Source organism: Leptopilina heterotoma, unplaced genomic scaffold (genome assembly GCF_015476425.1).
Source record: "Leptopilina heterotoma isolate Lh14 unplaced genomic scaffold, ASM1547642v1 Lhet_70, whole genome shotgun sequence".
NCBI classification, from domain to species: domain Eukaryota; kingdom Metazoa; phylum Arthropoda; class Insecta; order Hymenoptera; family Figitidae; genus Leptopilina; species Leptopilina heterotoma.
In genome coordinates this window covers 2,681,131-2,708,551 of record NW_025111162.1, presented here as the reverse complement: position 1 = coordinate 2,708,551, position 27,421 = coordinate 2,681,131, and the positions used below count along the sequence as shown (strand labels likewise).

The 27,421-nt window shown below is 27.0% G+C and overlaps 1 protein-coding gene across 1 annotated transcript; it reads left to right on the top strand.

Annotated features, from left to right (window-relative positions):
• Positions 1–273: 273 nt before the first annotated feature.
• Positions 274–27,048, top strand: LOC122510540 (integrator complex subunit 2). The gene is made up of 5 exons (XM_043625286.1): positions 274–686; positions 2,226–4,318; positions 6,722–6,926; positions 23,571–23,877; positions 26,299–27,048. The coding sequence occupies exons 1-5, from the start codon at positions 403–405 to the stop codon at positions 26,749–26,751; spliced, it is 3,342 nt and encodes a 1,113-aa protein (XP_043481221.1). The 5' UTR covers positions 274–402; the 3' UTR covers positions 26,752–27,048.
• The last annotated feature ends 373 nt before the right edge of the window (positions 27,049–27,421 follow it).

Genomic DNA, 27,421 nt, shown 5'->3' with positions numbered 1-27,421 from the left:
TATTAAAATTCTAATTAATTAACCAAAAGATGAAAAAAATGCATTTCTACATAGATGTATGACGGGTTGCCTACTGTATAATTTAGTACAATATATATTCCATTAAAACAATTCCTCAATGTTTATAGTTAATAATTATTATAATTAACAACATAAGTTAAAAATTTTAATTAATAATATTAGTTTACAACATTAGTTAGCAGTAAATAAATTTTAAAAATATGAATTAATTTTCAAATTTGCCACTAGAGGCAGCATCTCCCACTGCATAGAATAAAAATCCAATATGGCCGCGGCCACGATACCAAATAAAACGTCAACTTGGATGTTATTAGCGGCAAAGTGGAATTATCGTGTTATTTTAGTTATTTAGTTGTTTTAGTTAAAAAATTAACAGAAAAAATGATAACACCAACACCAGTTATTCCTCGTGTTTTTTCCGCCATTCAAAATGTAAATACAAAAGAATTAGCAATGTGCTCTGAGAAAGAGGTACGACCAATTTTACCATGTTTGGTTAGAATGAGTTTAATATCACCTCTGGATATAACAAAAGAATGTGTCGAGGCAAGAAAAGAAATTTTAACAATTCTCTCAGCAATTGAATCAGTCAATTCCATAGTTGGTTTACTGTCAATTGATTTTCATGGTTTGGAAATTGACGTCCGGAAAGAACAACAATTAAGGTATATATTTTCTATTTAAAAAACAGAACATAAACAATTGATTTGTATTTCGTTACTGACTTTGGAAATAATTACAGAAAGTTGAATAAATTTTTAATTTTATTAGCGATTGATTCACTATTCTGTGCAATTACTTCTGGATGTGTTAAAATCGTGGCACTTTTTCCATTTTTCAGAATTGACACTGGTCAGAGAAGTCAGGGATTTTTCGTTTTATTAAAAGTACTGGAAAAAATTCAATTTTTTGAATTTATAAGAAAATTCTGAGTTTTTGGTGTCTTTTTTATTTCCCTCATAATCTAGAAAATTACGACGAATTCTAATATAAAACCTTCAATTTTTTCTATTTCTGACAATAATTTCTCTTTAAATAACTTAATGTTTGAAGAAAAATCATAAAATTATTACTTACAAATTACTTAATGAATAATTTTACTTAAATGTCTCAAAACTAATTGAATTGAAAAAGAATTCAATGATTTTCAATATCTACTATTTTAATAAAATTTTCGAAAAGTATTCAATTATTTAAAAAAAATTTTGATAAAATTCTACGCAAACATTTAATTATTTTCATAAACATGTAATATAAAATTTTCACAGAAATTCAATTATTTACAGGTTTATTATAAAATTCTTTCCATTAATTCAATTATTTACATAAATCATACATTGTTTACAGAGATTCAATTATTTTCATAAATAATAATACAACTCATCGCAGAATTCCAATTATTTTTAATACAATATTAATCAAATTCCTACAACAATGTAATTATTCTTAAAAATTTTATTAAAATTAGTGAAAAGAATTCAATTATATAAAAATTTGTTGATAACATTTTTTATGAGAATTATAAAAATACAAAAGTATTTAAATAATTGAATTCTCGTAGAATTTTCTAATAAAAATGAACTTAAAAATGATTCAATTCCATTATTTTCAGAAATAATAAAATTGTTCGCAAAAAGTTAATTATTCTTAAAAATTTTATTAAAATTCTTTAAAAGAATTGAATTATATTTTTTTAAATACAATTTCAATCGAATTTCTTGAAAAATGTAATTATTCTTAAAAAATTTGTTAAAATTCGTCGAAAAAAGTCTAATAATAATTTCATTATTTGTTGATAAAATTCTTTATGAGAATTCAATTTTAAGAAACATTCAATAAATAAATTATTTATTTGTGTACTTAAATAATTGACTTCTCGTAGAATTTTCTAATAAAAATTGATTTGAAAATGAATTTCTGTTAAAATTTTTGATAATTGAATATAAAAAGCATTACATTTAATACCTTTCGAAAAGGTTTTAAATTAAAATCTTTGAAAATCTGAATTTTTTATTTAAAAATAATTAATGAAAATTTTGTCTGGAAATCAGGGAAAAATAAAATAAAATTTTTATGACAACCCTGTCTTGGTAAAATTTGATTTAAACTGAATTAACAAATTGAAATTTTTCTAAATGACCAATAATGTTTATTCTACAATTTGTCTTCGAAAATCTTTTCTCTAAACAAAGTTATCTTTCTAGGCAAAAATTAGGAAACAGCCAGAGTGACAGTGTTCTCGCTCAATCACTTCAAAGTGGATTGGCACTTGAATTCGAGAGAAGTGAAGCATCACGACGGATTCGTCTCGTATTGAGTGAAATTCTCTTCATCTCGTCCCAAATACGAGAACAGGAGAAAAATGAGGACTTTCAAATAAAACAATCCGATCTATTCGACAATGCAGTTTATATGGAGGAAATAAGTTACGTTATTTGCATAGCACTCGCCGAATTACCCGATCTCTTATCAATACCAGTTATTTGCGAAACTCTTCTACACGTGAATCATGGACCCGAAATAATATGTTGGGTAGTGGCAAATAGTCCCGACAGTTTCACCGAAGTGTGCACACATTTAATAGTCAATGGCGAAAGACAAGAGGAATCAAATCTCGGAAGTATTCGAACGCAAGCCTTAACAATGTTATGCCGAATGAATCCCAGTCAATCACTCGCTGTTCGTGCAAAGTGCGTCGAACTCTGTCGAATGCCAGCACTCGCAATCACCCTCAGTCTTGAAAACGAATCAATGAGCAATTCGCCCTATCAAAGCGATATGGTTGCATTTGTCTCCGGTCTTCTTTTAGGAAACGATCAACAGGTGAGAAATTGGATTGCAATGTTCATTAGAAATGGTCAGAAACGAAAATGGGAATCACACACGGCTCTACAATCACTACGTGAGGAATTATTGCGGAGACTGCAAAATATTGTTTCACACAGTTCAGATTCACAATTAGCCGAATCTCACGTTGTGCAAGCAAGTGCACTACTACGACTCTATTGCGCTCTGCGAGGAATCGGAGGAATTAAATTTCAGGACGACGAGATTTCAATGATTGTCAAACTATTGACTTCTCATCCACCACCATCGCCAGCGGGGGTACGTTTTGTCTCCCTAGGACTGTGTATGCTAATCGCGTGTCCTTCTCTGATTAGTCACACAAATTTGGAAAAGAAGAGTATCGAATGGGTCCAGTGGTTGGTGCGCGAAGAAGCCTATTTCGAAAGTGCAAGTGGCGTTTCAGCGAGTTTTGGCGAAATGCTCCTCCTCATGGCCATTCATTTCCACAGCAATCAACTGTCCGCAATCTGTGAATTAGTTTGCGCAACCCTAGGAATGAAAATACCCATCAGACCCAATAATCTCACAAGAATGAAACAAATATTCATGCAGGAAATATTTACCGAACAAGTCGTCACAGCACACGCGGTTAAAGTTCCCGTAACTGCAAATCTAAACGCAAATATTCCCGGCTTTCTTCCCGTTCACTGCATCCATCAACTGTTAAAATCACGAGCGTTCGCCAAGCACAAGGTACCAATCAAAAATTGGATCTACCGTCAAATTTGCGACAGTGTACCACCTCTACATCCAGTTCTGCCCGCACTCGTCGAAGTCTACGTGAATTCAATTTTAGTCATCAATAATAAAGCATCCGATCACACAAATAAACCAATCACCGAAGATGAAATTCGCAAAGTATTTCAAAACAGTGTCTTCGGGGCAAATTTTGACTCGAAAAAAAGTGTCATGAGCATCGTTGAAATGGAAACCGATTACATGGATGTCGATACATCAAAGCCATCATTAACATCGCAATTATTATTTTTATACTATCTTTTACTCTACGAAGATGTGAGATTATCAAATATGCATCATTTTATATCACAGGGGAAAAAAGTCAAATCATATTCCACGGATTTTCTATCTGAATTACCAATCAAGTATCTATTACAACAAGTGCAACGAGATCAGATAAGTTACGCTGGTCTATTTTCACCACTCTTACGACTATTAGCAACACACTTTCCCCATTTATCGTTGGTTGACGATTGGTTGGATGACGATATGATCAATATAAATTCAGTCACATCGAATCAGGAGAAATTGACTATTAATGATTCATCAATTATCGAATCATTTGGACATATTAAAACATGTCCCTCAAGAACAGGACGATTATTGCGACAACTTTTATCAATGAAACCTTCCGATATTTGGCCCCACGCTTCCATTATTATTCACTATTTCAAGGCGATTCTCGATGAGAAAGTGCCTAGATATATTCAAGGTGAGTCAATTTTTTATATTTATTCGATTCATCGAGAAATTAAATCTATATATTTACAAATGTGCGATTCCATGGGAGATTTTAGTTTTTTCGGAGTAAGTAAACCAATTGCAATGAAACTTAGGAATTTTAATCTACACATAAAAAGAAACATTTCCACCAAATATTACGTCAAAATATTCAGTAGTTTTTAAGATGTCAAAATTTTGGAAAAATTTTGAAATCGTTATATCTTCTTTCCATCTTAACCAAATCACTTAATTCTTTTTGGAAAAAATTCAGCATAAAAAAACGAAAAATTTTTTTATATTATGTTTATAAAAAATTTTTATAAACAAAAAAGTTCTTAAATAATAATTGAATAACTTTTGCACGACTAAACGAAATTGATTGAGACAAACACTGAACAAATCTTCACTGTGTTTTTTTTAAGATTCCGAAAAAAACATGGTACATCACGAAACATTTTTATACAATATTTTAATATTTTTGTTCACTTTTGAGCGTAAACATTAAAAGTTTCTGCTACTTTACGTGCAAATTCAGATGCGCGCGCAGACCTCTCTTTCTAATCATCTACGAATTTCCGGTTTCAGAGAGAGTGGTCTGCGCGCGCACCTGAATTTGCACGTAAAGTAGCAGAAACTTTTAATGTTTACGCTCAAAAGTGAACAAAAATATTAAAATATTGTATAAAAATGTTTCGTGATGTACCATGTTTTTTTCGGAATCTTAAAAAAACCACAGTGAAGATTTGTTCAGTGTTTGTCTCAATCAATTTCGTTTAGTCGTGCAAAAGTTATTCAATTATTATTTAATAACTTTTTTGTTTATAAAAATTTTTTATAAACATAATATAAAAAATTTTTTCGTTTTTTTATGCTGAATTTTTTCCAAAAAGAATTAAGTGATTTGGTTAAGATGGAAAGAAGATATAACGATTTCAAAATTTTTCCAAAATTTTGACATCTTAAAAACTACTGAATATTTTGACGTAATATTTGGTGGAAATGTTTCTTTTTATGTGTAGATTAAAATTCCTAAGTTTCATTGCAATTGGTTTACTTACTCCGAAAAAACTAAAATCTCCCATGGAATCGCACAAATAGCAACATTTTTCTTCAATTTTTTATTTCTATTAGCAGAGATCATCCTAACATTTTAATTTCCATATAAGCAGGCTTCGGATTTTAAGTATGACTTTTTCGACTATTTTCAAAAAATTCGACATTTTTCTTTTTTTTCACATATTGCAACAAAATATGAGGTATTTTTAGTATAATATACAACTTATTTCGATTTTATAGTGTAAAAAATAACAGTATTAAACTATTTATAAAAGAATAAGTTTTTGGATATCTTCTAAATTATATTAAGGGATTATACTACCCAGGCACACTGAAAATTGAACGTTTTTTTCGAAATTTATTTCTTGAAAACTATTGTATGGATCAAAATAAAATTTTGAGGCTTTATTATAAACATTTTAAGATACAGAAAAAAATTTTCATTTATAACTTTTGATACAAAATAGGGCATTGACCGATGATAAACGGAAAATGAGTTTTTTTCGAGAAGCGAATCTGTGTACAACATAACATTCTGCAAACAGCACCAAGAGCAAAAAACAAAATTTTTTGTTAATCTACATTAGTTTTGCTAGAAAAGTACCCACGATTATTTATTTTTATGAAAAATTCGCAAATTGGCGTCAGATTAAAAAATTTTCTTTCAATTTTTAAATAAAAATCGAGTTTAAATTGTTCAAAACAATCTTAATTATTTATGAATCTTAAAAAGCGTGTGTACTTCCTTAGATAATTTATCTAAGAAGTTACAGTTAAAATTCCAAATGAATCGGTCAAAAATTGAGCGAGTTACAGTGTACGCAGTTTTGAAAAATGTAGTTTGGAGAAAATCGGGTTTAAAATTTCAGGACGCATTTACTACATGACATTTAAAATAGCGATTTAAAATATATAATATAGTATTACATATCATTCTTGGATAGTTTATGCATCATTTAATCAAATAATACACAGGAAAAAAAGTCTGACTCCGTTTACACCTTAAATTCAGCCCATGTATTTCACATAAGTCTGTCCTTGTTTAACGGGGCTGACTCCGTTTACACCTTAAATTCAGCCTCAAAAATAGGCTAAAAGTAAGACTTTTTTTTAGTGTGTAAAATAAAAAATAATTACTTATAATGAAATAAATAAATTTTTGTTTTTAATTGGAAATATTTGATTTTTGTCAAGTATTTTATTGCAATTTTTGAAAATCACTTTTTGAAAAATTGTAATTGCAAATTTTGAAAATAATTGCAATCACAAATATTTTAATCCTATTTAGGCCTTTATATTTTTACAAAATAATTAATAAGAGAAAATTAAATTGCAGAATTGTATAAACAAGTATGGCTGAGATTGAATACAGTTCTACCGAGATGTTTATGGGTTTTGTCGATAAATTCACTATTAATAGAAAATTCAACTGTGAAAAATGTTTTCTTGACGCAAGAAAATATTGTCTTGGATCCGTTGCAAGTTCTAAGATGTGACACGAGAGTTTTTCGATGCGCACCTGTGTTGTCAGTGATTCTTCGGTAAGCAAATAAGATTATAAAATCTTCTATATGATAAAAAAAATCAAAGAATTATTATAACATAATTAACATGACAAAAAATATTTTACTCTACAATTATTATAATTTAACAAATCTAAATTTTTAATACGAATTAATAATAAATTAATTATACCTACACGATTCTTACAAATTTTCAATGAAATTTAAAATTATTTATTATTTTAAATTAAATATTTTCTTAATGATATCTATTTAATTATTATTATTTTATAAATATTGTATTACTAATATTAATATTGTTATTATTACTATTACAGGGATCACAAACATTTTTCCACGTAATTTTAGACAAATTATTAGCAATTTTTATTTTTTTATGTCATTTGTTTTCACTAACCTTAGACTACTAAACTTATTTTGACGTAAAATATAAATAATTGAGACCTCGGATCGCAGAACTCGACCTCCGCGCGGTTGCAAGGGATAATACAGGCATCACAGTTGGTCCCCTTTTCCCCTTTTGTCCCCTTATTCCTTATTTCAATTTTATACCCTTTTTAACATTTTTTGACGATTTGTCACCTTTTTCCCCTTTTTTGCTGATTTGTACCCTTTTCACCTTTTTCTAATAAAAAATAAACAACTTTTTCTTTTTCTGAAATTTTTTTCAAAGTGTATAATCATAAAATTTAGACGCAAATTTATAGAATTCAGTGCGTTTCATATCTGATTTAGATTATTAACACCACAACATAATATAAATATGTTTTTTTATGTTAATAATTTATATAATATAGGTATCGTATAAAGAATTTTATAAATTATAAGGTGGTTCATTCAACAGAATGCAGACCTTTAGAAAAATAATTAATTAACATTTAAATATTATTATTATAATAGTTTTTTCTAGAAAAAACAAAAATTTTAATATAAAACATTCAATTTTTTCCATTTCTGACAATAATTTCTTTTTAAATAACTTAATTCTTGAAAAACTATCATAAAATTATAACTCAGAAATTATTTAATGAATAATTTTATTTATACATTTCAAAATTAATTGAACTTTAAAATAGTTTCTTTTACAATTTTCATAAATAGATGAACTTAAAAAGAATTTAACTTCAAATTTTATAAAATTTCAATTTTTAATGAATTTCATTAGAAATTCTAAAAAACTTACATTTTTGCAAAAATTTTCAAAATTTCAATTTTTCTAAAATTAGTTAAATTTTTTAATACATATATTTTATTCATTACTTTAAAAATAATGAATACTTTATTTCTTTTTTAAAATTTATATTATTTAATTACTTATATTAAGAATTTATTTATTTATAATAATTCCTTACATTATCATATTTTATAATAATAATTATAATTACTGAACAAATTACTTGCTTTCAATTTCTACATTTACCAACTAACGTTGGTCAATATGTAGGTACTTGGGAAATGTACATAATTTCTTCTGAGAATGATAGATTATTCACATTTACCAAAAAGCCCGGTAAATGTACACATTCGCCGGTTAATGTGCACATTCACCGGACTTCGCACTTTAACCGTAACATATATATATATATATATATATATATATATATATATATTTAATTAATTATTAAAAATAATAAATTTATTGAGAAGTTTTAGTTAAAAACACTAAAAAAAATTTTAATTTTGGAGAAGTTTCAAATAATTGCAAAAATTCAATTATTTTAAAAAATAATAAAATTCTTCGCAGAAATTCAATTATTTTAAAAATTTTTTTAAAAATTCTTTGCGAAATTTCAATTATTTGCAAAAATTTTCCTAAATTCAATTATATACAATATCTACTATTTTAATAAAATTTTCCACAAGAATTCAATTATTTAAGAAAAATTTTAATAAAATTCTACGCAAACGTTTAATTATTTTCATAAATAATAAAATAATTTCACAAGAATTCTATTATTTACAAATATTTTATAAATTTCTTTGCAATAATTTTATTATTTTCATAAATAATCAACTCATCACAGAATTTCAATTATTTTTAGTAGGGGAGTATAGTCGAGGTTGGACCACTGTCTAGGTAGGCCATTCGCGTTTTTTTGTCAAGTTCACTAGCGCCACCTACGCGCATGCTTGTCGAAGCTTGTCTTAGTAAAACCTAACTTTTTGTTCAATTACATTTTCGGAGAATCGAAAATTGTGTTTTCTGTGACGTCGGTACAAAAAAAGCTCAAAAAAAGTTTTGTGCATCATGTAAAAAATCATTAATAAAAGATAAAAAAAAATTAAATCGTCAAGGCAAGCATGCAGAAATTTTGTGGGACTCATTGTTGAAAGAAAATCAAAGTGAAAAATCGAATCCCGAAACGTATTTCTTTTTAGTTGCAACAATTCGGTAATGTTACTTTCTGTCAAGGTCGGCCACTTTGTGTTTAAAATGCGCAAAGATGAGGACGAGCTTCTTCATTTGCAAAAACTGCAATTCTGTATAACTCATAATATAATTTATCATCTTATTAATATTTTTATTTAATTTTATTAATATTTCAGTGCAAAATTTTTTTTTATTTATATTTATTTTTTTATATTGTTTATTTTTATTATGTTGTTATTTCATTATGTTACAAACTGTAAACAATAAAGAATCAATTTTCCGTAACTCCAAACATGTTATTTTATTTTTTAACGATTAATGCCCTTTGAATTTTAAACATGGCCGACCTTGATTGTAAGGACCAACGTGGACTAAAAATTTTTTTTTTTAAATCTTTATAACTTTTTCATTTTAAAACCAATCAATTTACTTTGTACAGAAAAAATGTTCCTATTAAACAGGACTTTTCAACCATATACTTCAATTGTCCAAATTCATTAAAAAAAAGGTATAAACAAAAGTCAAAAAGTGGGCCGATCTCGACTATGTTCCCCTATAATTTTAATCAAATGCCACGAAAAATGTAATTATGTTTAAAAATTTTATTAAAATTCGTCGAAAGAATTTAATTATTTAAAAATTTGTTGATAAAATTTTTTACGAGAATTCAATATTAAGAAACATTTAATATTCAATAGGTATAAATTCTTTATTTTTTTATTTAAATAATTGAATTCTAGTAGATTTTTTTTGATAAAAATTAATTTAAAAATGTATTTCAGTTAAAATTTTCGATTATAATTGAATATTAAAGGCATTATAGCGTGAATTTTTAGAAATAATTGAATAATAATTAAAATAAAATAAATAATAATAATAATTAAATAATTGAATTCTTTGAAAATCGGAATTTTTCATATTTTTAACTAACAATTCTGTAGAATTAATTTTTTCAAAAAGTTTAATTGAAATTATTTGAAGTTTTTATTTTCAAATATATATTTAATTGAAGAATTTCTGAATAATCGATGAAATTTCGTAAAATTGAATTGTAAACAAATTGAAAATTCTCAGAATTTTTAAAAAAATTATTGTAAATATTTGATTTAAAGAAAAATTTTAGTTAAAAAATTTAGAAAATATTAATTGAATTGAAATGATGAAAATAATTTTGAAGAAGTTACAGTAAAAATATTTTTTATAGTAAAAAATAATTATCTTATCACTCGATTATCTTTAATGATTATAAAATTGTTGAATTTCAAAAAGATTTGAATTTGAATGTTTTGAAAATCTTAATTCCTATGGAAAAATAATAATGATTAAATATTTTTTTTAAAGAAGCAGTTATCTGTTGTTTTCGAATAATTTTACAGTTAAAGAAATTCGTAAATAAATGTAATAGAACATTTTTTTGAGTGTCTAATCATTTTTAGACGCAGAATATTCTTTAGGGAAAAAGTCAAAATTTTGTCTTGAAATCAAGGAAAAGTCAAGGAAATTATATATGCAAGTTGTATAAACAAATAAATTTTTATCCCCTTTTGGTTCCCTTTTTGAGGAAAAAAATTCTCCTTTTCACCTTTTTTGAGTAAAAAAGGTACTGTGATGCCTGGATAATACCAGTCAGGTAGCAGTGTGGGGCCCGGTATGATCTCTTTCGACCGCACGGCAGTCGAGTTCTTCGATCCGAGGCCTCAATTATTCATATTATTGAAAATATACTATGATTACACCATGGCTATTCTGTGATTCCCTGTGCCAACTTTCCTGCTTTTAACATATAAAAAACAAAAACAAAATTGTTAAGGGGAGGTTACCGTTCTCAATGGTGAAAAGGCATGAAGTTGGGAAATTTTTTTTCATGTACGAAAATATTTTTCGAGTTGCGATTTTTTTATTTAAATAGTACATAATTATTTAAACTTTTTACATATTTATATTAAAAAAAATTAAAAATGAAGGTTGTAGCTTAACTTATAGAAGACCCTGCGCGCCGTATTTTTTTATGCGCCGTACGTTCCACAGCCCCACCAGGTTAACCGAATGAAAAATTATTGATATATTATTGAACTATAGGATAAATTTAGGGGGCCTTATCGTTTTGCTTTTTTGAAAAACGTTTTTTTAGCAAAATGGCGGCTATTTAAAGAAAAAACTCATTTTTTACCCGCCTTTTATGAGTGAAGAAACTTTGTTTATTATTTCCAAATAAATAAAAATTGGACAAGTGCTAGTTGTACTCGCACTGCAATGGCGGGTTCCGAACACAAATATTAAAACAATACTTGCAACATTTATCGGTAATTGGTAGAATTAAAATAAACAATTAAAAAAATATATTAATATTAATAAATATTATTATTATTATTAATATTTGTGTACGGAACCCGCCATTGCAGTGTAATAATACACTAGTATACCAATTTTCAGCTCATTAGGTCAAATAATGTAAAAGTTAGGGAAAAAAAATTTTTTTTTTTAAATTTTTTAGTTTTTCTTTGACAACGCTATGGCCATCATTATATTTCAAGTTCTCTATATTTTTCCTGTAATATTCGAGTGAAAATACACCAGCATGCAAAATTTCAGCTCTCCATGTCGAATAGTTTAGAAGTTAAGGGGGAGGGAATGGTCCCTTTTTATGCATTTTTGGCCAAAAATCTTGTTATTTCCTTGACAACGCTATGACCGTCACCTCCAATCACATTCGCTATATTTTTCCTGTAATCTACGAGTGAAAATACATATCTGGACCAAATTTGAGCTCTTTAGGTCAAATAGTTTAGCCGCTAGGGGGGGAGGGGCACGATTTGGCTACGGACAGAAGAGTCTCACCAATAGGGTTCCGCCGATACACCGTAGGTGTACGGAACAGCCTCGTCAGGTTATCCGAATAAAAAATTATTAATATTTTATTAAAGTAGGATAAATTTAACCTTTATGGGACTGACGAGGTACTCAGGTACCTTTTGCATTTTGAAATTGATTTTTTCATAATTTGTAAAATTGTATTGACCTTACGTTTTTTGACATCTCAAATGTATCCATACAAAGTGTTTTTATATTATTTATAATGTACATTTTTAGGGTTCCGTACACCTACGGTGTACTGACGGAACCCTATTGGTGAGACTCTTGTGTCCGTAGCCAAATCGTGTCCCCCCCCCTAGCGGCTAAACTATTTGACCTAAAGAGCTCAAATTTGGTCCAGATATGTATTTTCACTCGTAGATTACAGGAAAAATATAGCGAATGTGATTGGAGGTGACGGTCATAGCGTTGTCAAGGAAATAACAAGATTTTTGGCCAAAAATGCATAAAAAGGGACCATTCCCTCCCCCTTAACTTCTAAACTATTCGACATGGAGAGCTGAAATTTTGCATGCTGGTGTATTTTCACTCGAATATTACAGGAAAAATATAGAGAACTTGATATGAACTAATGTCCATAGCGTTGTCAAGGAAAAACTAAAAAAATTTTGAAAAAAATTTTTTTTTCCTTAACTTTTACATTATTTGACCTAATGAACTGAAAATTGGTATACTAGAATAAAAAATGAGAGATTGTTTTCTCCCTTTAATTTCTTAACTAAAAATAAAAAAAATTGAACAAGTGCGAGTTGTACTCGCACTGCAATGACGGGTTCCCTACACAAATATTAAAACAATACTTGCAACATTTATCGGTAATTGGTAGAATTAAAATAAACAATTAAAAAAATATATTAAAATCATTTGATAAAAAAAAATAACTAAAGAAAAAATTAAAGTGTTATATATCTAATATTGTAAACAATAATAAGTAGAGGAACGAAATTTTCAAAATTAGTTTCTCTACTTATTATTGTTTACAATCTTAAATACACAACACTGTAATTTTTTTTTTAGTTATTTTCTTTATCAAATGATTTTAATATATTTTAAATATATTTTTTTATATATTTTTTAACTTAGACAATAAGAAAATGTCAATACTGATTATATTTACTATTATATTTTACTACAAATATTACATTTTATATATGAAATGGTAGTGGGGACTGATTACAACATGACGTTTTGGCACCTTGAAACAGATTTTTAAGCAAAATTATAAACTTTTAAATGAAAACAATAGACTTTTATTTGACATTTTTTAATTTTATTTAACGCTAATTAAATTCAAAAACATTAATTTTAATATAAAATATAAAAATAAATGAAATTTGGTTTTCACTTATGTGTAAAAATTCCTGAAGTGGCCCCCCCCCCTATTTTCGCAAAATTGCAAAATTTAAAATAAGTATTTGTATTTGAAAATACTAGTATCTAGTACAATTTTCAGGGAGTATTTCAAAAATATTTAAATTATAATTATATTTTTTATTGTTAATTAAACAACCGTACACATAATACGTCACGCGGCTTGGGGGAGGGAGGGGGTCTGAGAATTGTGACTAAGTGTGACATGGGGGAGGGGGGATAAACTCATGCGTGACGTCACAATCTTTTAAATTCAAAGATTATAAGAAATTATATGTGACAATGTCACTTTTTCTAAATAAAACCAGTTAAAAATGCTTTAAACTATTTAATATCTATTATGTACCTGTTTAACATCTATTGGTATATTATTTATAATATGATAAAATAATATATTCTCTTCGTTTGAATCAGTTAAAAATCATGGTTTTAACTGACAATCAGCAGTGACTGACTTTTTGCTTCTGAATCAGTTAAAAATAACAGAAAAATTATCCACAAAACACCGAAACTTTTCTAAATATTTATATTAAAGTTTTATGCTTGCATACTTCGAAAAATTTACTTGCAAAGTTTAGTTAAAATTGTGTAAAGATTTAAATTTCTCACTCCAATAAATGTTTATCGTCAAATTTTCTTAAAAATATAGCTTGAAACTTTCCTGAACATTTGAATTACATTTTCGACTATACTTTCGTGGAAATTTAAGTTAAATTTTCAGGAAAGTTTCGCGCTAAACATTTATTGAAGTGGGACATTTAAATCTTTACACAATTTTCACTAAACTTTGCATTTAAATATTTCGAAGCTTGCGAGTAAATCGATTTACTCGCATTTACAAAGATCTTTAATAAATTTTCAGGAAAGTTTCGGTGCTATGTAGGTAGTTAAACGTGACTAATTGAATCAATAAAAAAAAATTGTATTGAAACATCAGTTATTTTTAACTAATTGTCAGAAAAAAAAATTACTATTTGAATTAGTGACTGACTTTTTGCTTCTAAATCAGTTATTTTTAACTGATTCAATAATTTAGAGTGTAGGATATAATATATAATGTCCAATGTATAAAATTTACAGTGAAATTTACGTGTGTGACGTGACGTAGGGGGAGGGAGGGGTTCAAGGTTTGTGACGAAGTGTGACATAGGGGGAGGGAGGGGTTGAAATGGTCAAAAATCGCGTGACGTATTATGTGTACGGCCCCATTAAAGATTTTTGAACCCTTTTAATAAAATAATTTTAACTAATTGAGTTTTTGCATAAATTAAACAAAAATTTATAGTTATATCAGTGAGTAAATGTACTTTCGAATAATAAAATACAAATTTGAAAAAATTATTTTTTTTTTATTTTTTAATAATTTTTTTATAAACAAATGCAGTTTTAAGTGATTTCTACACGCGATTAAAAAAATTTTTTTTGCTAAACGTTCTTTAGAATTTAGGTAAACAAGAACTGATAAGAAATCTTAGTGCAAATGAAAAGCTTTTTCATAATTTGACATAAATAAATAAAATATATGACGACTTTTTTGAAAATCGATCCAATTGTCCTAAAACTTGTTAGTCGGGAATGGCATTAAAAGAATGGATGATTGTGAATAAACGGCCCTCTTCAGGGCCACCAATTACTTTTTACGAAAGGATTTTATTAAGGTCGAAAATAATTTTTTCAAACTTATTCAAATATTATATTATCCTATAATAGTAAATAATAGTATTTTCCCAAAAATACCAGTAATTGGAGAAATCACAGTAATTGGCGCGTTTACCTTATATGTAGGTAGAGATTTCTAGCGCGTCAGGTTCACCCGGCGAGTATGTGGTTGGGCATGTCATGCCCCACATTTACTTAAATTCTTTTAAATCCTAAAATTTCCACTGTAACGTTTTGAAACTTCGAGTAGCTGAAGTTATGGGTTCATAAGAGAAGATGATGGTATGGTGATAGTGTTATGTAAATTATATTTTAAATTACTTGGACGTAAACGTCAATTATGCATATTTTTGGCGAATTTTTTTTTCCTAATTTCTACTAAATTAATGACAACTGAATTGAGATATATTCTAAAAAGCACTATTATGCTCCTCATTCACTAATATTTAAAGTCCTGCCTTTATAAAAGTGCAAATTTGATTTTATAAAAGTTTTAAGTTTTCATTGTTTTATTTAATCATATGATAAATCTTATGACAAAGAGTTGATTTTATCTTTATAAATAAATAAATAATTAAGGAAATATATTTTATTACGTGCCTTTTTATAATATAATACCAGAAATTAACTTAATATAGCTATATGTAACATTTATAAGCAATTTTACATTTTGGGCATGTCATGCCCACCACATAGTCGGTGTAACAGTTTCCCGCCACATACTCGCCGGGTTAAAGAGAAAAAAATACTGAAAACCCTCAAAACACGTTTTTAGAGTCTACCCCACTTTTCTTAAAATCCTGACGTGATGGGCAATTTTAGTACCCAGGATCTTGTTCAGTGGACAAAACTACATTAGAAACAATTCCGATATAAAAAATAACGAAAAAAATTTATTTGGAGTCTGTAACCGTACCTTTTCCAAAATCCTTGGTTTTTTTGTGTTTTGCATTGATTCTTAAAATTCACGTTTTAAGCTTTAATTTAAAACCTTGTCGAAATCTCTAGCACGCCAGATTAAAGAGAAAAAAAATGTTGTAAACCCTAAAAAAAACTTTTTTGAGGTCTTTACCCTTACTTTTCTCAATATCCTGAAATGAAGGGCAATTTTAGGACCCGGGATCGTGTTTAGTAGACAAAACAACATAAGAAAATAATTTTGCAGGCCTGTGTAACTAACCGGGAAAAAATATATATTAGCCTGGAAAACCGGGAATTAGCCTGGAATTTTTTTTCTAACTTTTAGTGGCCACCCTGATCAGTTCAAATTAATCTAATATGACCACCAGACAATTAATAAAACATAAAATAATTTATTTAAATTTTTATAAACAATATTACTTAACAATTAGATAACTTTGATTCTTCTTCACTAAAAAATGTTTTTTTTACACATTTTCTTTTTAATTTAAGTTCATTTCAAGAATATATGTCCTTTTTGTTAAAAAAAAGTAACTTATTTACATTGTTATAGACTATTTTGATTCCTCTTAACTAAAAATTTTTTTCACGCCTACTTTTTTATTTAGGTTTATTTAAAGAATGTATGTCCTCCTTGTTTAAAAAAACTATATAAGTACTTATACTTACATTCCTATATTAATCAAATGAACCTAAATAAAAAAAGTAAACGTGAAAAAAAATTTTGGTGGAGAGGAACCAAAGTTAACTGTTTGTTAATTAATAATGTTTATAACAATTTAAATAAGTTTTTTTTAAACAAGGAGGACATATATTCTTTAAATGAACCTAAATAAAAAAGTGAGGATGGAAAAAATTTTTAGTTAAGAGGAATCAAAGTTAACTATTTGTTAAGTAATATTGTTTAAAACAATTTAAATAAATTATTTTATGTTTTATTAATTGTCTGGTGGTCATATTAGATTAATTTGAACTGATTTAGATCATGTGCAATAACGGAATAAGAAAATATACGTCCTTTTTTAAAAAATTGCATTAATTTGTTTAAAATAAAAAATTATAAACAATTATTATCTCAAAAATCGGCCTCGAGGGATGTCTTAATAATTTATTCTCTTTTAATTTAAAACAATGAACACTCAAATCGGTTAAAAATTACCTATAGGCTGTAGACATTTTTAAACAGTAAATTGTAAAAAAATTCCACTGTGCAAAAAAAAATTTTTTTAATCGCGTGTAGAAAGCACTTAAAACTGCATTTGTTTATAAAAAAATTATTAAAAAAAAAAAATTATTTTTTCAAATTTTTATTTTATTATTCGAAAGTACATTTACTCACTAATATAACCATAAATTTTTGTTAAATTTATGCAAAAACTCAATTAGTTAAAATTATTTTATTAAAAGGGTTCAAAAATCTTTAATTAACAATAAAAAATATAAATAATTGAAATATTTTTGAAATACTTCCTGAAAATATTACTAGATGGGCAGTTCTTCCATACGAAAAGCAAATGGTGGATCACCGATTTTTCTTAAACTTTGTAACTTTTTAGTACTTGGGGTACTAAATAACTGTGCCAAACAGTTTTGCAAAAAAAAATTTTTTTTGCAAGATATTTAGATTTGAAAAATCGGAAACTGAAAAAAATGACTTTTTTTTGAGAATTTTTATTTCGAAAACTATTGATTCTACAAGAAAAAGTCATTTATTCAAAATTGTAGAGAAAATGTCAATTTTTTATAATATTAAAAAAAAAGTTAAGAAAAATTAATTTTTCAATAATTTGTTTAAACAATAATTTTTTATTGTTAAAAAAAGAGCAAAGGACATCATGGAATTTTCTAAAAAAATTATTTTCTCAAAATTTGAACCTTCCTTAATAAGTGGTTAAATTTTTAAAGAAGTGATTTTTGATGTTTTTGAGAAAAAAATTTTTGAAGTTTTTTTGTTGTGCGTTGCGCTAAATAAGCAGCGCCTATGTCAGTGTATTTTAAAAGATGATTTGACCTTTACTGCTCGCCCCTAGTACATTTATTAATTATATACGTATATATTATTATTATAAACAGTTTAACAATATATTTTTAACTTTTTTAAAAACATTATTTTCCTTTTTTAACCCATTAATGGTCATGGGCACAGGAACGCAGGTTTAAAAAGTAACTATTGGGATCCTGGCATATGGTCTAATAATAATTTTTAACGTTAAAAATTAAAAAAAAAATTTTTTTTTGAACAATTTGTTATAAACAAATGAAGAAAAATTGATTTTTATAAAAAACTGAGAGCGCCATTCGATTCGACGCAAAAACTACTACGCACGGTGGTCTTCAAGCACTTTTAGGTTTACCTAAAATGAGTCAAAATTGTGCTAACGCAGTTTTATCTGGAATCGTCCCAAGATTCCAAATTTTCATTTCCGAAAATCGTAGCTGATTCTTTTTTCGAAAAAACATATATATGGGCAATTCCACGTGAGATTTAAGTCCATCTCTTAAAATCGGCCAAAAAATATTTTTTTTCTATTCTGTATCGAAACAAATTAGATTTGTATTTTTTTATTTTTGTTTAATTGTACAAATTTTCGAGTTATGAATTTTCGAAATTTTTGACTTGTAATTGTAGACTTATATTCAGTAGCTTATAATTCCGAAAATATTGAGTTTAGGAAAAAGTTGTCAAAAAATGAAAGTTTTAGTTTTCTTTTGAGTTTTAAGAAATGTAAACAAAAAATTTTTTTTATAAACAAATTAATTGTTTTTAACTTTGGGCCGGATTTAAAAAAATTTTTTTTAAATTTATTTATACCTTATAATATAGAGGAGAGTTTCCAAAAAGTCCCGAAATGGGCCTGATGTGTTAAATGAGTTTTAAAACATTTTCAAAAATCACTTGCAAGCATCACATGGGATATTTTTACAAATAACTTTTTAGAACTGTCTGCAGCGTATAAATTTTAATCTATTTGTGTTCTTTGTGTTAAATTAAAGGGTCTACGCTGTAGATAGTTTTAAAAAGTTAATTGTAAAAGAATCCCACTGTCGACTAAAATCTCACGTGGAATTCCCCATAGGGTAATGTCACCTTGAGTGGACCGCCTGAGCTTTTAAGTTATCTGACAGCGGAAACATGAAATAAATAGTGCGAATAGCAGCACCGCACCTAGAAACCGTAAGAAATTAAGTTCCGCGATAATCATATACGTTACCGTTTGATGTAACGCATTTTTGAGAACACAAACCAAAAAAGAAGTCGCTCTTTCAATGAGTAAAGTGATTTGGAAGTGTAAAAGTAGTGTAAAATTTAAGTTTTAAAAGGTAACTTATTTTTTTCCTACTGCTTTGGACATTGAAATTGATTGTCTTAGTTTAATTTAGTGATAATTTTGACTAAAAAAAAATTGTGATGGCTGCCATAAAAAGTTGTTTGTCACCATGAGTGGACCACTGTTTATAACCATGAGTGGACTGCCTGTTTTTTCCATTTTTAATGTCAGTTTAACATTTTTTAGATATAAATTGACAATAAAATAAAATAAAAAAAATAAAATAAAAAATAAAATAATAAAATAATAATAATAAAATCAATTTTTCTTTATTTGTTTATAACAAATTGTTTAAAATTTTTTTTTTTAATTTTTAACGTCAAAAATTATTATTATGATCCTATGCCAGGATCCCAATAGTTACTTTTTATATTATGCGTTCCTGTGCCCATGACCATTAATGGGTTAAAAAAGGAAAATAATGTTTATAAAAAAGTTAAAAATATATTGTTAAACTGTTTATAATAATAATATATACGTATATAATTAATAAATGTATTAGGGGCGAGCAGTAAAGGTCAAATCATCTTTTAAAATACACTGATATAGGCGCTGCTTAGTTAGCGGAACGCACAAAAACTCGTAGCGCTAACTTCAAAAATTTTTTTCTCAAAAATATCAAAAATTACTTCTTTAAAAATTTAACCACTTATTAAGGAAGGTTCAAATTTTGAGAAAATCATTTTTCTAGAAAATTCCATGATGTCCTTTGCTCTTTTTTTAACAATAAAAAATTATTGTTTAAACAAATTATTGAAAAGTTAATTTTTCTTAACTTTTTTTTAATATTATAAAAAATTGACATTTTTTCTACAATTTTGAATAAATGACTTTTTCTTGTAGAATCAATAGTTTTCGAAATAAAAATTCTCAAAAAAAGTCATTTTTTTCAGTTTCCGACCCAGGTGAGAACTGACGCAGGGTTCAGGCTGTACGAAAGCTTCGTTGAGGCTTGGTCAACATTGATCAAGCCTCGGTGGGACGGCGGAAGCAAGGTTGCTTCTAGCCATAATGTAACACTTATTTAAGACTGACGCTCCAGTCCTTGTTGAAGATTGGCGTTCAATGTTCAATCAATGCTGCGGAACCCTAATGCAGGACTGAAACAAGGCTGCTTCCACTGTTCCCAAATTTACGCGTCTCTCGCGCTCATTCAATATAATATAGATATATAAATTGTATATAATAATAATAATAGTAATAATTATAATAAAAATAGTCATGAATATTATTGTTATTATTTTTATTCATATTATATGCGTTTGTTAATTTAATGGCATTAAGTTACTATTATAATAATTATATTATTATCATATAAATAATATATTACTAACAATAAATGTCATTTGAAATAGTAATATTAAAAAAATAATTTTAGTAAAAGAAAACAATTTTTCTGTTAATCGGTACATTTTTTTCTCGATTTTTCAGCAGACTTTTTAATATTATTTACAAACATATTCACATTTTTTATTCACAACACAACACACAATTTTATTATTAGATATAACGCTTAAAACAAAGAATGAAAAATATTCGCTCAGATGTGGGATCGAACTCACGCACCCCGCCCCTAACGCATACCGGAAGTCCTAAACGCACGCATTTAAACCGCTCGGCCACAGAAGGCTGGAAGGCACCTCGCCTAATCTACTATTTCATGCCAGCGCCGTATATTCTGTATATACGGAGCGTCACTCAATATTTATTCAGCATGGGACACCAATGTTCGTCCCATGCTCGATTCAAGACTCGGTCAATCTTGATACAATATTCACTTTCTTTATTACCGTGTGCACTGAACAATATTAAATATAAATATTTATAAATTATTTAATATTCAAATATTTTTTATGATAATGTTATAAGTTAAATTATATATATATTTTTTTTCTTGTACAGTGTCAAATTATTATTTTCAAAGATTAAGAGTTTCGTTTATCTGAAAAATTATTAGTGAAAAAAATGTTCATTAGGTAGTGATAAATATTTATGCTTAGTAATTTTACACTAGGATTAACTGTTTAGTAAATATTATCAAAAAACTATTTTTTGGCAAACACGCGCAGCTAAACACAAATAACCTTGAAACTCCAGCATTACCAACTCAACACATACGTTAAACTCTTAAGTTGGCAATGCTAAAGTCTCAAGGTTATTTGTGTTTAATCGCACGCGTTTTACAAAAAATAGTTTTTTGATAATACATATTTACTAAACAGTTAATCCTAGTGTGAAACTACTAGGCATAAATATTTATTACACCCTAATGAACATTTTTTTTACTGAAAATTTTTCAGACAAACGAAACTCTTGGATTTTGAAAACAATAATTTGACACTGAGCAAGAAAAAAATAATAATATATAATTTAACTTTATTTATATGAATCTTATATAATTAATAATAATAATAAATAATATAATAATAATAATAATTATTATTATTCTTATTATAATAATAATAATAATAATAATAATAATAATATATAATTATTATTATTATTAATTAATATAAATATTATATACTAAATAAATATTAATATTTATTTACCAATTGATATCTTAATGATAATAATTTTTAAATAGTATATAAAATTATCATAAAAAATATTTTAATATTAAATAATTTATAAATATTTATATTTGATATTTTTAAATGCACACGTCAATAAATAAACTGTCAAGATTGATTCAGAATTGAATTAAGATTAGATATTCAAGCTTCACTCACGAAGATTGACCGAGCCTTGAATCGAGCATGGGACGAACATTGGTGTCCAATGCTGAATCAATATTGAGTGACAGTGATATAAAGACTGCTTCAACACTGGGTTACCCACGCTGGGCGTTCAAGACTGAATCAAGCTTCAATCCATCGTCAGCATTGGTCTTTCGCGCCTGGGGATTTTTCAAATCTAAATATCTTGCAAAAAATTTTTTTTTTTTGCAAAACTGTTTGGCACAGTTATTTAGTACCCCAAGTACTACAAAGTTACAAACTTTATTAAATATTTTAGTTGCAAAGAAGACTTAAACATCAATTACTTATATTGACAATGAGGAGCTGGATCAAAGAACGAGCGAAGGGCCGGTTCTTTGATCCAGCTCTTTAATTGGTCCATTTTTTGTATTTTCATTTCAAAAATTTGCAAACATAACCTATAATTTTTTGTTTCTAAGGTCCGTTTCTTCAGATCGCGTCACATATAATAAATAACTAGCGACATATACCTCACTCGCTGACGCTCGTTCGGTTGTATTTAAACTTATTTGTTTTTACTTATTTATTTTTATTTATTTGAACTAAGTAAATATTTACTGGATATAAATATTTTAATTTATGGTATGAAATAAATAGTTATTTGAACCAAATACAAATTACTTAAGTCAATTAAATGGAATAATTTGATCTAATAAACATTGCTTTAAATCAATTATGAAAATTACTTGATTCAATAATGCATAGTTTTTAATTAAAATAAATATTTATTTGCATCAATAAAATAATTTTTTTGAAATAACTAAATATTTATTTGTACACGGAGAAAAATGAAGGGTTAAACTTAGAAGGTTAGGTTAACTGCAATATAAAATTATAAAAATATAATTGAATATATTAAAAAACATTTGCATTAGAAATTTAATGAATATTCTCTAATAAAGCAAATTTTTTTCTCAAACTTATTAAAATTGATATTTTTAAGAAAAAAATATCAAAAATAAAAATGAAACATGTTTTTAACATCTATTTACTATTAAAAATGAATCAGATTCAAAAATATAAAGTCTTCTGCAAAGTTAATACAATATTTTTTGATAGTATTGCAAAAAAAGGGAAATTTTTTTCTTTAACATAAATAATAAATTTTATAAATTACAAAAAAGTGATTTCAGTAATTTTTTTTAATGGATAAAAAATTAAAAATGGATAAAAAAATAAAACAGGATAAATGCATGATTTTAGGTAGTTTATGAGGATTCTGTTTATTTAAGGAAGAAAAAAAATATTACGTAAAAAAAGGCTAACTACTACGATCCCTGTTAATTTGTTATGAAATAAAATTTTAGGAATTTGGAAAATTAATAATTTGCAAAGAAAATTAGTAAGCAGAATTGAAAAATTATTTACTTTTTAGAATTTTACAAGCAACTTTGGCAGCATCGAGATCGCAACTTTCGAGGCACATGCAAGACAGGCCGTTAACTGAAAAAATAGGTCAATTAACGAGTGAAGCTGAACGAGAAGATTTAAGAACGGCTTTGGTGGCCGGTCAAGAAAGTGCAGCAGTTCAAATTCTTCTAGAGGCATGTTTAGAAACAGAAGAAGATCGAATTATTCCCGGTCAAATGTGGTCACTACGAGAAATAAGGAGCGTTATTTGTTCATATTTGCATCAAATTTTCATCGCTGATCCCTCATTAGCAAAATTAGTCCATTTTCAGGTAGTTTTCAATTTAATATTGAGGCGCCGGATCTTAAGAGGGCACCTTTAACATTTAAAATTAATCATACAAGTGCCCTTTTAAGATCCGGAGCCTCAATTGAGTTTAATTTCATTAAAAATTTGTTTCTTTAATTAATAAATAAATTTTAAATAATTCAAAATTAAATTTCAAATGATTAAAAATTAAGTTTCAAAGAGTTTAAAATTGAATTTTAAAGAATTTAAAACTGAATTTCAAACAATATTTTACATCTACAATCATATCTAGATTTTTCCCTGATGTCCGAAAAATGTGTGAAAATCTCGGAAAAGCCATAATAGTAAAAATAATCTATTAATGTTATTTCAGAACTGACAGAAGTAATTCAAATTCATTTCTACATTATTCTTTGGTCTGGGAATAACTGTTATAGGTTTTTTATTGACGGGAAACTCGGAAAATCTATGGAAAAATTCGTAAAAATTGCATTAGGTAGCCCTGAAAAGGTCCGATTAATATTTTTTTTTCTATTTTTATTCTTCGCTTTCGAAATCTGGTGACCAATTCTTATTAAAAACTTAATAATAAAAATGTCTAAAACAACATTGTTACTACGTTTCATTCTAGTGCTTTAATTAATAAAAAAGAAATATCTTATATAGGCAAAATTAACAGACTGAAAGAAAAAGACTTTATTGAACCCTAAACTGATTATGACTACTAAAGAACAATTTGTTAAGATTTTCCAATGAGTTTTCCGACTTTCCCGTCAATAAAAAAAACCTATAACAGTTATTCCCAGACCAAGAAATAATTTAGAAATTAACTTAAATAACTTTTGCCAGTTCTGAAATAATATTAATATATTATTTTTACTATTTTGACTTTTACAGAGTTTTCCACAATTTTCAAATATTTTCCGATTCAACTCTAAACTGATTCTGACTACCAAAGCATAATTTGTTACAATTTTCATAACTCTTCCATAGATTTTCCGACTTTCCTGTCAATAAAAAAACCTACAACAGAATATTTCTAGACAAAAACCTAATTTAGAAATGAATTTGAAGTACTTCTGTCAGTTCTGAAACAACATCATTAGATTATTTTTAATCTATCCTAAATTATTTTTAATCTATAACATTTTTCGGACATCAGGGAAAAATCTAAATCTCACGACTTAAAAAACAATTTGTTACAAATTTCAAGGAATTTTTATAAATTTTCCGACTTTTCCAATAGCAACCAAGCACATAGCAGTTATTTGTAGACCAGAAAATATTTAAAAATATTTTATGATATATTTTTATCCTTTTTGCTCATTTTCACCACTTTCACGAGGGAATTAGGAGAAATGAAGGTTACAACTCGATTTCTGAGCTCAAATTACTATATAAATTCACTCGAAATTTACTTATCGCTTCGGGGGCAAAAATTGACCTTTTTTAACATCCTCCTTTTTAAAAACTAAATTTCAAAGCATTAAAAATCGAATTTCAAGTAATGAATAATTAAATCTAAAAGAATTTAAAATTTAATTGCAAACAATATAAATTGAATTTAGATCATTTAAATTTGAATTTAAAATAATTAAAAATTAAATTTCAAAGAATTAAAAATTTAATTGCAAATAATTTAATATTTATTTGCAAACATTTAATATTGATATAGTTGTTGAATAAATGATCATGGGAAGGTGGAAATTGAATAATTGTAAAAACTGTCCTGCAAGCTGCAACATATATTGGCGAGACTAAACAGATGTATAGACTCTTGCCTATAATGATACACAACAATAACATAACTTCCTGACAACCTGTGTTTATATATAAGTTCATTGCCCCTTCTCGTATCAATATGACTTTCTTATATCGTTAAATTCTAATATTATTTCAGTTGACACTGAGACAGTGTAATGAAATGTCTTCCTTTTTAAATTTTAACTCTATTTTTAATTATTTAATGTGGAACATGTGTTGTATTTTATTTATTTATTTATCTATTTATTGTTTATATTTCTTGACAAGTTAAAACGTGCCTCTATGTTTTAATGAATTAGGTATGATAATATTATTGTCATTACTTTTATAAAAATAGTTCTTTAGATCTTTATAAATATTGAAAAATTCTTTTAATAAATTCAGCCTGATGAGGTTGGCAAACCTTAGCCAACGAAACGTCGCTATACTGACAATACACATTGGATTTTTATTCAATTTCCACCTTCCCATGATCATTTATTCAACAACTATATCAATTAAACTATGGAAGGATTTAACTCTACTCAATTACTAAATTTAATATTGAATTTCATATAATTTAAAATTGAATGTCAAATAATTAAAAATTAAATGTCAAATAATTGAAGTTGAAACAAATTTAATTTGTAACATTTAGAGAAAAAGAAAAATAATATATTTTTTGCTAAAATAATTTCAGGGTTATCCAAGAGAACTTCTACCAATAACCGTATCCGGAATTCCGTCAATGCACATTTGCCTCGATTGGATACCGGAATTACTATCACAACCAGAACCTGAGAAACAAGTGTTTGCTGTCGATTTGGCATCGCATTTGGCTGTTCAATATGCGCTTCCAAAAGCACTAAGTGTTTCGCGATTGGCAATTAATACATTGATAACATTATTGGGAGTTTTACCAGCCAAGGATAGAGTGATTCTTTTTATGCCTGTTTTGTCAGCGTTAACTCGCATTTGTTTGGCATTCCCGCCATTAGCCGAGGATACAACGGGACTGCTACTACAATTGGGACGAGTTAGTTCTGCGCAAGCAGCATTGGGTGATAAATCTGCCGAGATATTGTGTCAAGAAGTTAATGCAACATTCTCATCTCTATTGCAGAAGGCCATATTGCAATCGAGAGTATACTGAGCATATTGTTTTTTTCTTTTGTAAATTGTTGTAAATAAAAATTAATTGTATCTGAGAATACAATAATTCTAAACACCAACTATATTTCACTTCGTTTCCAAGAAAATAATTTATTTCTACGATAATAAAAAATGTTTAGAACTTTGTTTTTTCTAATTTTACGAATTTTACAAAAAGAAAAGCGGAATTTTGTTTCTATTAAAGAATTAAATCAATTGTAATTTTTTTAGAATCACGTTATTTAAATACCAAATAGTCTGTTACGAATTTGACAATAAATTGTGTAAATAAATAAAATTTGCGTTATCACTTAAAATAAAAATAGTCTTAAATTTGCAAAATTAGAACAGCTATTATTTCAAACGAGAGATAAATTGAAAAATTGAAAACACACCTTTTTTAATAAGGTAGAAATTCACAAATTCATTTTGTCCTGATTCGATAAAAAGCATTTCGTTTACCTGAAAATAATTATACTTAATCTCCTGTCAAAAATAAACGAATGTAATTTTTTACAGACCTTACTTCTACTTACTATCTTCCACTAAATTTGTTCTACACTCACACTAAAACTTTTAAAGCATTTTGAAAAAAACAGTTAAGCATTGTTAACAAGCAAACAAAATTTTAAATATTTCCTCAGAAAAAATATCAGAACACATTAAAATAA